Source organism: Bos indicus, chromosome 5 (genome assembly GCF_029378745.1).
Source record: "Bos indicus isolate NIAB-ARS_2022 breed Sahiwal x Tharparkar chromosome 5, NIAB-ARS_B.indTharparkar_mat_pri_1.0, whole genome shotgun sequence".
In the NCBI taxonomy this organism is placed as follows: Eukaryota; Metazoa; Chordata; class Mammalia; order Artiodactyla; family Bovidae; genus Bos; species Bos indicus.
In genome coordinates this window covers 78828491-78841985 of record NC_091764.1, presented here as the reverse complement: position 1 = coordinate 78841985, position 13495 = coordinate 78828491, and the positions used below count along the sequence as shown (strand labels likewise).

Here is a 13495-nt window from a genome sequence, read left to right as displayed (position 1 = left end):
CTAGATGGACCTCTGTGGGTAAAGTAATGTCTCTGCTTTTTAATATGCTGTTTTGCTTGGTCATAACTTTTCTTCCAAGGAGTAAGCATCTTTTAATTTCATGGCTGCAATCACCATCTGCGATATTGGAGCCCCAAAAAACAATGTCTGTCACTGTTTCCATTGTTTCCCCATCTATTTGCCATGAAGTGATGGGACCAGATGCCATGATCTAATTTTCCAGAAAGCTGAGCTTTAAGCCAACTTTTTCACTCTCCATTTTCACTTTCATCAAGAGGCTCTTTAGTTCTTCTTAGCTTTCTGCCATAATGGTGGTGTCATCTGCATATCTGAGGTAACTGACATTTCTCCCAGCAATATTGATTCCAACCTGTGCTTCATCCAGCCCAGTGTTTCTCATGATGTACTCTGCATATAAGTTAAATAAGCAGGGTGACAATATACAGCCTTGACATACTACTTTTCCTATTTGGAACCAGTCTGTTGTTCCATGTCCAGTTCTAACTGTTGCTTCCTGACCTGCATACAGATTTCTCAAGAGGCAGGTCAGGTGGTCTGGTATTCCCATCTCTAAGAATTTTCCACAGTTTGTGGTGATCCACACAGTCAAAGGCTTTGGCATAGTCAATAAAGCAGAAATAGATGTTTTTCTGGAACTTGATCTCTGGTTCCTCTGCCTTTTCTAAATCCAGCTTGAACATCTGGAAGTTCACAGTTCACGTACTGTTGAAACCTGGCTTGGAGAATTTTGAGCATTACTTTACTAGTGTGAGAGATGAGTGCAATTGTGTGGTAGTTTGAGCATTCTTTGGCATTGCCTTTCTTTGGGATTAGAATGAAAACTGACCTTTTCCAGTCCTGTGTTAATCAGTGTTAAGCACTGCACTAAATACCACTGATATAATTTCACTCACAGGATGCAAAAGCCTCAACACTAGATGTACAGAGTTGAAAGGAGTCAAGCAAGTCAAGAGAAAAATTATTTATAAAAGAAACAATTGGAACAAACAGCTGTAGGTATAACAAGTCTTAAGAATGAGGACATACCTACTGGGCTACCTGGAGTAGCTGAAGGCGGCTGTGACGATGGAATTGCACTTGAAGGTTTGTCAAAATCCAGAATAGATTCCTAAAGATAAGATTTTAAATAATGAGTGGAAACAAAGACCACCGTTTGTTGGTAAACCTATTACCATTAAATTATTTATGATGTTGTCATAAACCTCTGCTTATTAGCTATAGGAATTTATCTAATAACTATCTAAGATGTTAATAACTTAAGTCTTTTAGGAGAAGAAATTAAAAGTAAATCTAAAGTAACTGTCAAACCTTAAGACCATCAAGTATTAAAATTCTAATAGTAATTCTAAGGCCAAGTTAGGAAAACTCCTCACTTTAAGGTTTAAACATAAACATTAATCCTAGCATAGACTGAGCCCTCATTTTTATCATAACCAATGAGAAGTTCTAATTATTTTATTTCAACCACTAAACTAACTCATGCTCTTAGACACTTTCATGACAACAAGCCATTCTCTTCTCCCATATGCCTAACTTGGTTATCCCAGAAATATTTCCAACATTTTGAGTACTTAACTTACACACTTGTAGTGATCATTTTAGGTTCTTTATTTATCATCAAATAATCTGAAGAAGTAAGCAATTCCCTCACTTAATAAAAAAGTAGAAGGTTAAAAAAAAAAAAAAAAGTAGAAGGTTGGGAGTTTGTTAGATTATATAGCTGGTAATTGGCAGAAGTGGATTTAAATGCAGGTCTAACTCCAAAGCAAGATCTTTTTACTATTAACACACAAAAATCTCTATTTGCCTACTTCCTAGCTCAATAATATCACAATATTTTGAAATTCTGCATGTGTTTGTATAACACAATTTTACATTTAACTATTGACTTAACTCATACAAATGAAATATAAACTCTTTGAGGACAATAAATGTCATGATTATTTACACACAATGGCATCTATCAAATACCAAGCATAGTACAGGTTCTCCCAGTCTGAGTAGAAACTACTAATGAGCTATAGCAGCAATATCATTTGAGCACTTTAAGCTTCTTACATGTTTAATTCATTTCATTACTCACAACAAACAGGAACAGGAACTATTATCCTCATTTTTTTTTTTTCAAAAAAGAAACTGAGGCAGAAAGTTAAGTAACTTGCCTAAACTCTCAGAGTGAGCAAGTGGCAGAGCTGAGATTTGTACTCATTCTGAACACCAGAATATATGCTCTTAACGACTTCATTTAATGCTTCAGACCAGAAGCTAGTAGCCCCATAACTAGCATTTAAGATTCACTTAATAATGACTCATACTTGCATAAAGTTACAAGTTCCTTGAATCTGGGTCATCAGATCCTGCAGTTTTTCTTTCCTCAATACTGGATCCTTTGGAAGGGTAGAGGAAGAACCTACAGGCTGATGCATAGGCTTAGGCACCTACAAGATAAACCCATAATGTGTAAGAGTGAAGTTCAAATTCAACAGCTTGATTCAGGAAACTTAGCTTATCACTGCATCTTAATGTAATCAAAACACATAGCAGTGTTCACTTATAGGTTTATCTCAGGTAAAGAATTTCCACATAAATGCCTCTTCTAAGTAATTTAAACAAACTTTAAATGTTTCCCCCTTCAGTACAACTTTAATGGGAACTGTTGCTAACCATCATCTTTTTAAAAGGAAGGCCAATAACTTCCTTGATAAAAAGTTCTTTCATTGTGGACATCGGTTACCTTATGTCCTCCACAAGATGCCACTGCCTACAATATAAAACACCTCAATGACGTTTTTCCAAGGAAAAAAGTTACTATCACATTAATTATATATCCCATTTTTAATATATATCTGATTTCAGAAACATTAAGGTATAAAAATGTATACACATATATCCTAGAGTTTAGGAAATACATTGTTATATTTTGTTATAAAGTAAGTATACTTTGGCGGGGCTACTGATGTTTAGAATGTGGTCCCCCTCCAGCTAAATTTCTTAAGATTGCTGAAACAGACCTCATGTTTATGGTTATTTCTTACAGGTATCAGCAAACCGATCCCTACCAGCTCCTCCTCTCCACCTTCTAATTCACTAAGAAATCACACAGCTAAGCTACATCAACAACGTCATAAAATAATAGTTAATAGACCCTAAGGAAATATATGAAAGGCTCTTTTAGGAGAAAAGAATGAACTTTGGTGATTTATTTCATGTATCTAGTCTTTTGTCTTTGAACTCTTTTTTGCCCTTGACTGTACTTAGTCATATTAAATAAAGACAGTGGAGATTGCAATACAGATAGAGGCACGCACTCACTGAGAGACCCTGTAACTTCAATATGACGATGTCTGTGCCATAAGGTACAATAAATGAGTTCTGACCTTTACAATTAAACACTCTTGATTTTAAATACTATTCAACAAACAGCAGAGTATCAATATTTCCTATGGTCAATGCTCAGCACTGTTATACCTGCTGGAATTTTTAACTGTGTTTTTTGAGCAACTTTATTGAAGTATTAAATTTGGTTTATAAATTTCCCAAAATATTGATAGCTATCCTGTTAAAATTACTGTCATATCATATCTGGTTAGTGAAATAAGGCTATCAATCTTCTGCAGGGTCAGGATGAAGCTAAAATTACATTACCACTTCAAGAGGAAGAAACGAAAATAAAAGGAGACAAATATCTCTAAAATTCTCTTCCCAAAAGGTAGAATTGAGGCAGGCATAATTTATAAAATGCAGTGATCTGAATTCCCTAAACAAAATGTTTTCTGCCCCCTCACTTTTTAAGTGAAGTATAGTTGATTTATGATATACAGTATCATGTTAGTTTCAGGTGTACACCACAGTGATTCCGTTTTTTATACATGTATGTGTGTGCATTCTTTTTCAGAGTCTTTTCCTTTATAGGTTATTAAAAACTATTGAGTACAGTTCCCTGTGCAACATACAAAAATAATCTTCAAACTGTTAAAGGACCAAAGATATATGGTCCTCAATACATCTGGGTTCGATCCCTAGGTTAGGAAGATCCCCTGGAGAAGGAAATTGTAATCCACTCCAGCATTCTTGCCTTGGGAAACCCCATGGACAGAGGAGCCTATTGGGCTAGTCCATGGGGTTGCGAGGAGTCGGACATGACTGAGCAACTAACACTTTCACTTCTGGCTAAAATGTCATGGAAGTTCAGGAACACTACGAGATGGACATGGAGAACACTGGGAGGGTAGTGAGTTCACACTTCTTAGCAAACAAGGTGATAACAAGTCTTCAACAAGTCTGCACTGAAATAGTGGTAAATAACTTCTAATAAAAGACAAGACTAACTAGCACTGTATCTAAGGATTATTCATTATAAGCCTTATATTACTGGCATGAATTATTTATTATTAACAGAATGAGGCCTCATATTTGAACCAAATCTCATACTCCAAAACTTAATTATAGAATGGTAAATACCTATACTTTTCATCTGCAGAAAATTTTTATTTTGAAACAGAAACAGACAACTAATCCAGCTCCCTCCCCAAGCACTAATCTTCAGAAACAGAACATGAAAGATTCCTGTTTCTTCTCCTGTCCATTTGTTCCTTATTCAAAGAGGACAAGCTAATTGAATGACTATAAGTCAGTGAAAGAGAAGGAAGAGAATACAGAAAAATGTAACTTGCATCAGAAAAAGGTCTCCCACCTTTTGATATGCATTTACATATCTCACTTCACATTATAGTCTTCTCTGAACTATCATTATTTTGATGTCATATCATGTCATTAAAATTTGAGCATTAAAACATTATTTTCTAATTGTAGAAATTTCACTTCAGGTTAAGCACAAAAGACAGACTAAGTGCTTCGATTTTCTAGGAAAAACAAACTATGCATTAAAGGGTTAAGTGAAATACTTTATATATTAATATGGGTTTTACTGATTTTTTCTAATGAGAAATTTTAAATTATCAGTATCACAAATCTCTATTTATGCCTACAATGACAGGAACAGACTGATACAAATCAACTCACATCTTTGGGTTCTGTATTAAACTTCCTGGGAAGGAGCTGGTCATTTGGTATGAGGCTTGCTGCAGCTACTCCCCAGGACTTTGGAGAAATCTGTGATTGTGGTGTTAAAGGATGTTTCTGACTCTCAACATTGTTTTCCCAGGATTTTGGAGTCTCTGGATGTCTTGAATCCTGTTCTTCACACGTGGGAGAGGTCCATGACTTGGTGATGTCCTGGTCACTCTGCACAGATGGTGTCCAAGACTTTGGCGTTTGCTTCTTTGGCTCCTGTTCTTTCTGTGGCTGAACTGGCCAAGGCTTCAGTGTTTCCTGCTTCTTCTGTTCCTCTTGAATGTATCCTGGTTTGGATTTGGAAGCTTCCTGCTTCCACTGGCCAGGAGTTGGTTTGGTTTTGGAGACATCCTGCTTCTTCTGCTCTTCCTGCAGAGTGGACCTGAGTTTTGGCATCTCTTGTTTCCTCTGTTCTAAGGAAACTGCAGGCTTTGATACCTCCTGGTGCTTTACAGAAGACTCCCAGGACTTGAAGGTTTCCTGTTTCTTCTCCTGCCCATCTGGTTCAGTAAGCATATCCCAACATTTAGGGAGATTTGGTTTTCTAGCATAATCTGCTTCCCAAGATTGCTCTTCATCTTGTTTACTTGAATAATCTACTTCTGTCATGTAGCGTCTGTTAAGAAACTAAACCAGAGGGAAAACGTGTTCAAGTCAGTCTGTAGACCTTGGGGGCAGTACTAAACTCCTATGTCCACTGGTCTGAACCACTGTGCTAACAGGAAATTTCTGTCCTTAACCTCCTTGAAGAGAGTCTCCTCCTTTTTGGTCCATTCCTTTCCCCTCAATTAACAGAAAGACAAACTTCAAAAGTAGCGATCTACATTTGACTCACCTCAGACTGGTAAGCAGTGCACATCTTGGTGCCACATTTGCTTGACTCAGGCTCTCTTACCAAGGTTATTCTGCCTCTGCCGCCTTTGGGACCACCTGACTCCCTCAAATGTTAAGGCAGAGGATAGTTCAACTACACAAAGTTATTCTCTTTATTCTGAAGCCTTATGTTCCCTGAATTACCAACCTTTTCTTTATTCCCATTATGTATCAATCATACTGTAATTCTGCTTCTTCCATTATTTTCAGCCTCCATGAATTAAAATGTCACTTCAGAAAGAGAACAAATACCCTCTTCTGTTACCAATATGAGTAAATTTTGGCAAGAGCAAAATCCTACTCATCTTTAAATTCCAGTACAGGAGCCAAAAACAGCAACAGCTAACACTTGCAGCTTGTATGCCAGGCCAAAGTGTAAGTAACTTAGAATTTAAGTGAACTCCTTCAAACCTCACAGTAACTATGTAAGGCAGGCATTATCATTATCCCCATTTTGTGCAGGAGAATAACAGACACAGCTGAGCTAGGTAGCTCGCCCAAAGTCACTAAAAACCTAATAAGCGGCAAGGCCAGGATTCAAGCTTATGCAGTCTAGATCCAGAGCCTCAGTTTTTAACCACAACACTATCCGAAAGTCTCAAAACCCGAAGTTGACTGAAAACCGCCTTTTAGTACTTTACCTCTTGTGGTTGTATCTCTGGTTGTGCCAGTTCCATAAGAGACTCTGAGAAAATAAAAGAAATATTAAATAAATACCAGGTAAACCGTAAGTTTTTAGACTGATTACACTATAATTCATTTAAGAAACAATTTTCAGAAGGGTAATAGAAAAAGGATGGTGCAATTAAGTATATTTATGGAAGAAGTAATTCTCACTACTGGGTGTTGGTCAAAAGCATGTGGGCTGAGGCTAGTTGGAGCTAGTTGCTCTCCTTACTCAAGACAGTTTTCTGAATTCAAGCTGCAGTTACAAACTGATTTCTGACTGAATAGGACTATCTCCCCTTACCCACAAACACCAGCTTCTTTCAAGACAGAGTTATAGCTCTGGTGTCATGGGGTATAAATGAGAAACACTTGAATCTTGCTAGTGGCTACCAGAAAGCTGCTTGGACTACCTCCTTAGAAGTAATATTTCTTTCCAGCCTCAACAATCATTAGTAAACGTGTTACTTACTTAAAGTATTTCTTCTCCAAGAAAAGTAGAATTTTGAAAAATATTTCTTTAACTGATTTTGGCATTTTTTTCCTTTGATCAGTATGTTAACCTTAGATTATTTATATTCTTGGCCTACAGTAGAGTATTGAACTCTACTATAACTTACACTTTAACAGTTTTAAATAGAATGATCCTAATAGTTTAACGAAGAGATTCCTTCAAATTCCATAAATGCCTCATTTTAACAGTATACTCTCTTGTAACAAAGTATACCCTAAAGTTTCTATTGAGATTCACTCTGCCAATCATGGTAGTAAAGCCTAGACATGTTTCCTAAACCTAGGCTTATCCTGGGACTAGTAAAGATTTCTATGCAGGCAGAAAATAAAATTAAAGCAATCATTTTACAATGACTTGACTCATTTGGTTAAGTGTTAAAAATGCAACCACTATAAAGAATTTCAGAGATCACAACAAACCTGACTCTTTAACAGATTCAGTCTTCAATAATTGTTTTTTCTTCTCCGATTTTATTAGCATTTCTTCCTCCAATGATACCTCTTTTTCCTTAGCATGTTTTGGAACTGGGATACTTTCAAAATAGCCTGAGTTCAGCAATTTAGAGAGTAGATCTTTCATGTGTTTGTCTAACAAAAAGTGACTAAGAGTTAGTTATCACATAGCTGAACAGTTCATGGAAAATTATGTGAAATAGAAATCTTAACGTAGCTTTATCCTGGCTGTATGTCGTTATAACATTGCACACCGGGGATACTTACGGACTGGCCGCGCTACAAAAAGGGAATACGTAGTCCATCACTACCTCACACTGAAGGAATACACATTTTAAGTCAGAATCCCAAAGTTTAGCAAGCCATTTAAGTTTCTCTGGACCTCCATTTCCACCATTTGGAAAATGACTAAAAATCAGAGATTCCAATTGAAGACTCTAATGTGTCATAAAAAGCACATATTTATTCCCTGAGCTGGGAGAAAATAGAATTTTCCCATCCACCCCTAAGACATCACAATAAGCAATTACTCTACCTTCCCCAAGTAACTATGGCTTTGGAGAAGTAAAATAACACAGTTCCTCAAATATAATCTTTAGAAAAACCTATCTTGGACAATCTCTAAAGAATGTTTAAAGTACAAAATTCCATGATTAAGATTTCACTCTTGAATTATGCTGTATTTCACTCCTACCACATCACCATTTGATAATCAAGAAAAACCTTAAAATGACATTAAAGATCATAAACAGATCTAAAATCTATTTCACTTTTGATAGCCACTAAAAACATAATTCCCAAATAAAGCAGAGTTCTCAAACTTGATTTGGGTCTACTATTCTTTTCAGAGGAATACTATGACACAGATTACCTTTCTTTTAAAATCAACTTTGAGGTAAAATTTACAAGAAACAAAATTCCCATTTTAAGTGTACAGTTTTAGCAGGTATGTAATAGTCATGTTACTTCCACCATAACCACAATATAGACTATTTTAATCAACTCAAAAAGTTCCCTTATTTCCCTTTTATAAACAATCTCTTCCCCCTACTCCCTAACAACCACTGACCCGCTATCATTCACATTATGTCTTTTCTAGAATTTCATATAAATGAAATCATACATTATGCATTCATTTTTTATCTGGCTTCTTTCATTCAGCATAATTTATTTTGAGATTCACACATGCTGCTACAGTATCAATAATTCATTCCTTTTTTCCTGCTGAAATGATTTCACTGTATGGATATATCACATTTTGTTTATTAATTATCAGCTGATGTACATCTGGACTGGGTTCAATTTGGGACTGTTCTGAATAAGCTGGTATGAACATTCGTGTACAAGTACTTAAAGGGATGTATGTTTTCAATTCTCTTGGGTACTAGAAGTGTAACTGCTTGGTGATATAGTAAGTATACACAATTTTATAAAAAAACTGACAAACTAGTTTCCAAAGTATTTGTATCACTTTGAATTCTAACCAAGCAATAAATACCTGTGATTTAAATTTGAAAGGACTTAAGAAATTGAGAGTTATTCATACTCAAATATTTTTTAAAAGGAAATAACAAAAATGTTTACCAGCTTCCAGTGAGTTTTCATTATCTTAAACTAGCACACAAAATTATGTACTTCAAGTCCAGACATTTGTACTTGGTCATCTGGTCAAAGCCTACTTACAAAGCCAAAAGGACTCTTTCTCTCCAGATCAATTCCAGATCGGTAGACAACAATGTTTCCATAGACTATGGAGCCAAACCATTCCTATTTTTTTAAGCAGGTCTGGTAAATAAACTTTGATATTAACAATGTGTGGATTTAAGTTTCCTGAACAGAATGGGTACTACCACGCAGAACAGAGAACTGAATCCCAAAATGGTCAAGCACTAGTCTATAGCTCTGTTCCCAAATCATAGTGAATTGCCACTCAAAACTCACCACAGGTTCCATTTTAGTGAGTACAATTAAACAAGAGCTGCTTCTAACAGAACAAAACAAAGCTATCATTCTGCCAATGAATCCAGTATTGTCAGACATGTAAGTTCTGATGGACTGACACAGTTTTGGCCCTTGATATCATACTAAACTCCTAGACATAAAGTTTAGTATTTATTGCATAAGCCCAGAGTAGAGAAAACTCACATGTTGTTCCTACCACTGCTTTCTCACTACCTTCCAAAAGGTCCCAAAAGTACAAGGATGACTGCTCCATCTGGTCTTCAACGCTGACGAGGAAAAGCAGCAGCAGAAAAAGTGGTTTTAGAGGCACATGGAGCAGACCAATTTATACAATATAACCCATCAACAATTAAGACATTCAGTGTTCATTTTGTGTTTTTCTACTCTCTGGAAATAAAAAATTGAAATTTTATAAAAGATGACTAAATGCCCATTTATGGACTTCATATATATAAGCATTTTTCCTTAAAACAACTAAAATAAAGATTTTACCAAATACAGCTATTAAGGAATAGACTCAAAAAGAGTTTAAAGCAATCAATATGGTATCATTCATTACCAAGTATACATCCTAGATAAAAGAACAGTGGATTGGAAATATTAAGAGCTACATCAGACTTTAAAGAGAGCGGCTCATTTTTCAAATTAGGTTTCACTTACATTTCAAATATTAAAGTAAGCTTTATTCCCTGGATCTATCAAAGTGAAGCATTAGAAGGAAGCAACCAAATAGACGATGATGGTGGAGTAGATTATCAGGTAGGAATAAGTAAATAAATAAATATATGGCTATATATAGGTAATTAAAGAGTTTTATAAGGTTTCTTCCTGAACTGATAGGGTAATTTCTAGTAACAGTTGAAACTAACTCTGCTTTTGCATGGCTAACAAACACAGCATTGAAACGACCTGAATCTAACAAATCAAAAGCACAGAGCTCTGCTCAATAGCTGATTTACTCCATATTCCATTTAAGCAAAAACAGCAAATAGATAGCTGTAGAAGAAAAAAATTGAGATGCCTCAATTTGCTGGGGTTTTATTTTAAATTATTAAATTTATTCCTCAGTATTTATTCACAGCAAAAGAAGAACACTAAATAATTCTAACTTTGACAGCTGAGTGATACGGATCAAGTTAAATTTCATTTACCTCCAATTAGGTACAGTAGTAAGGAGGCAAAGACTCTCAGTCATACAACAGTCTGACATAATTACAAAAAAATGTTTAAGAGTATACTAATTAGTATTATGGTTAATACCAGTATAAGGCTAAACTATCAGACATTTTAAAGATCAGTGTTACAATAAAGAAGCAGGTTAATGATACCATTCAAATTCACTTTCCTACTAGATAGTCTATCAACCTTGTGAGAGCCTGGACAGCCAATGTTTCCAATGCTGAATATATACACTGAAAAGCTAAAGTGTCATGTGTCTTATTTTAGGAAAACATTTTTATTAACTTACCTCAGACTTTCATTTCTTTCAGGACAGGTCAGTTTTGAAAATTTAATGAGGTAGTCAAGTTCTTTTAAAGGCAAATACACTGCACCATTCAAGCCCCCTTTGAAGTCTTTCTGGACATGTTCCTGCATCAAGTTCTGTAATACATACTGAACTTGAAGTATAGTGCGAAGCTTTTTCTTTTCAGCCTCAAGTTTTAGCATGTGCTCCCTTCTCTGGGCTTTCTTCTGCGCTTTAAGTAGCTGTTAAAACAAATGTTAATTAAAGTGAGCAACTCTCCACAATCCATATTAGCAATCTATAGTCTGTGCTGTGTGTGTGCTGCTCAGTCGCTTCAGTCATGTCCAGCCCTTTGCTACCCACGGACTGTGGCCCACAAGACTCCTCAGTCCGTGGGATTTTCCCAGGAAGACTACAGTGGGCTGCCATTTCCTACTCCAGTGAATCTTCCTGACCCAGGGATTGAACCCACATCTCTTGCGTCTCCTGCATTGGCAGGTGGATTCTTTACCTCTGTGCTACCTGCAAAGCCTTCCATTAGTCTACAGAAGTCTAATCCCAAAGAGGTGGGACTGGATGATAAATCTCTAACACTGACTGTGAAACTGACAAGATCACCGGGTACTAAGCTGGTTTGTCAGTGGTGCAATAGAGCTGAGGAAGTCCAAATATGTGACTCCCAACTCCAGGCTGAATCCAGTACCTCTATTATCACCATGAGAAGCAAAATATCTATCATTAATGTCCATTTAATCCCAAGGTTTTACTTGTCCATATCATGTATACCAAGCCTTTTTAGGCTAAGTATTTTAAGAAAATGCTTCAGTTTAATTTGGGGGTTATTTTTTTTTTATCTCATTTTCCAGGGGAAGTATATTTAAACTAAAGTGGCTAATTTTCAACCAACCAAAAATGACTGGCTAAAACATGAGGAATTGAAAACCAAACAGAAATAAAATGTCTTACAAATGCCAGAAAAACAGCCACAGCACATAGGGATTTTTTAAGCAAAATTGAGAGATATTTTCAAATGTTGTCAGTCTGGATAGAGCTGTATCTTCCAATATTTAGTTGACAAAATACATATGGAAAATTAGCAGAATGTAAGTTTTCCCTCAAATGAATATGTGTGTATGTATAGTCTGAGTAGCTTAGAGTTTACTCGAAAGGTCACAACTATAATACTTTAAAGTCTGACATAATATGTGGGTCCCAAAAGTGACTGCTCATTTATAAAATACCAATAATAAAAAGTACCATCTATTTCCTCTGAGAAACCTCAACAGTTTTTTCTCCCCATAACTGTTTTTCTGTCTGTAATGTTTCCATCATACTGGATATTCTCCAAGGTATGAAAATTAAGGGAACAGAAAAAAAAAATCCTTTCGATTTTTCCTATAAATTAATTAAAGTACTTTGATTCTGCATCAATATTCAAAACTCTACAAAAAAGATGTTCATAAATCCTAATCAACTAAGATGGTGGTAAAGAAAAAAACCCTCAGGAAAAAGATTCATTATGGCATTATTAATTCCTTTCTACAGGGTATGAATGCCAACTATGACTTGCACTACTACCAGGGATAAGAGACAATGTTATGCTATGCTATGCTAAGTCACTTCAGTCGTGTCCGACTCTGTGTGACCCCACAGACGGTAGCCTACCAGGCTCCCCCGTCCCTGGGATTCTCCAGGCAAGAACACTGGAGTGGGTTGCCATTTCCTTCTCCAATGCATGAAAGTGAAAAGTGAAAGTGAAGTCGCTCAGTCGTGTCCGACTCTTAGCCACCCCATGGACTGCAGCCTACCAGGCTCCTCCATCCATGGGATTTTCCAGGCAAGAGTACTGGAGTGGGGTGCCATTGCCTTCTCCAATAAGAGACAATGGGTGAAGATAAAACGTTGAGAGTGAGAAACAGACTGGTTGGGGGTTATGTGAACAAGGGAATTTTCTCCAGGATGGCAGAGGCTCAGCAAAGCTTTTTCCAAGACCTCAATATGGACCTCAATAGCACTTATCAAATTCAGTTTCTGCTTGAGAGGGGGAAAGACAAAAGAGGTGGTAATTCTAGCTCTCCAAGACAGTGGGATTCCCTTGGAAACAAACTCATGATGGTATAAGAAAATACAAAGGTGCTGAGGACACTTTGGGACTGTATCACATGATTACCTCAGATCTCTCTTTAGCCACCTCCCAGGGCTGGATTAGGTGTTCTTATTGCTCAGGTCACACTGAACCTCCCCTATCAAAGTATCTATTGCATTAAATGTTTATCTTTCTCTTGAACTGCATCCCCCTTAGCCTCAGCTCCATGATGACAGGGACTCTATCTCTGTTGTTCACCAGTATATCACTAGGACCCAACATAGACTCTGACATGTGACAGGACCTCAAATATTTATTGATTTAATCAAGTAAGAAATATGTTGTCTTCCAGATCTCCTAGGAAAAAGCTGTGACAAATCTAA

The 13495-nt window shown here is 36.4% G+C and overlaps 1 protein-coding gene across 20 annotated transcripts in view; it reads right to left on the bottom strand.

The window, feature by feature from the left end:
• CAPRIN2 (caprin family member 2) overlaps positions 1 to 13495 on the bottom strand; it is a 42469-nt gene that overhangs the window by 14493 nt on the left and 14481 nt on the right. For 19 of the 20 annotated variants that reach the window (XM_070789882.1, XM_070789884.1, XM_070789871.1 and 16 more), the window contains exons 5-11: positions 11030 to 11268; positions 9745 to 9827; positions 7567 to 7734; positions 6609 to 6652; positions 5044 to 5721; positions 2337 to 2459; positions 1048 to 1129 (exon numbers count right to left, since the gene is read on the bottom strand). In XM_070789882.1, the coding sequence (XP_070645983.1) occupies positions 1048 to 1129; positions 2337 to 2459; positions 5044 to 5721; positions 6609 to 6652; positions 7567 to 7734; positions 9745 to 9827; positions 11030 to 11268 (1417 nt within the window). The remainder of the gene's footprint in view (positions 1 to 1047; positions 1130 to 2336; positions 2460 to 5043; positions 5722 to 6608; positions 6653 to 7566; positions 7735 to 9744; positions 9828 to 11029; positions 11269 to 13495) is intronic. The other variant, XM_070789876.1, reaches the window with a different exon arrangement.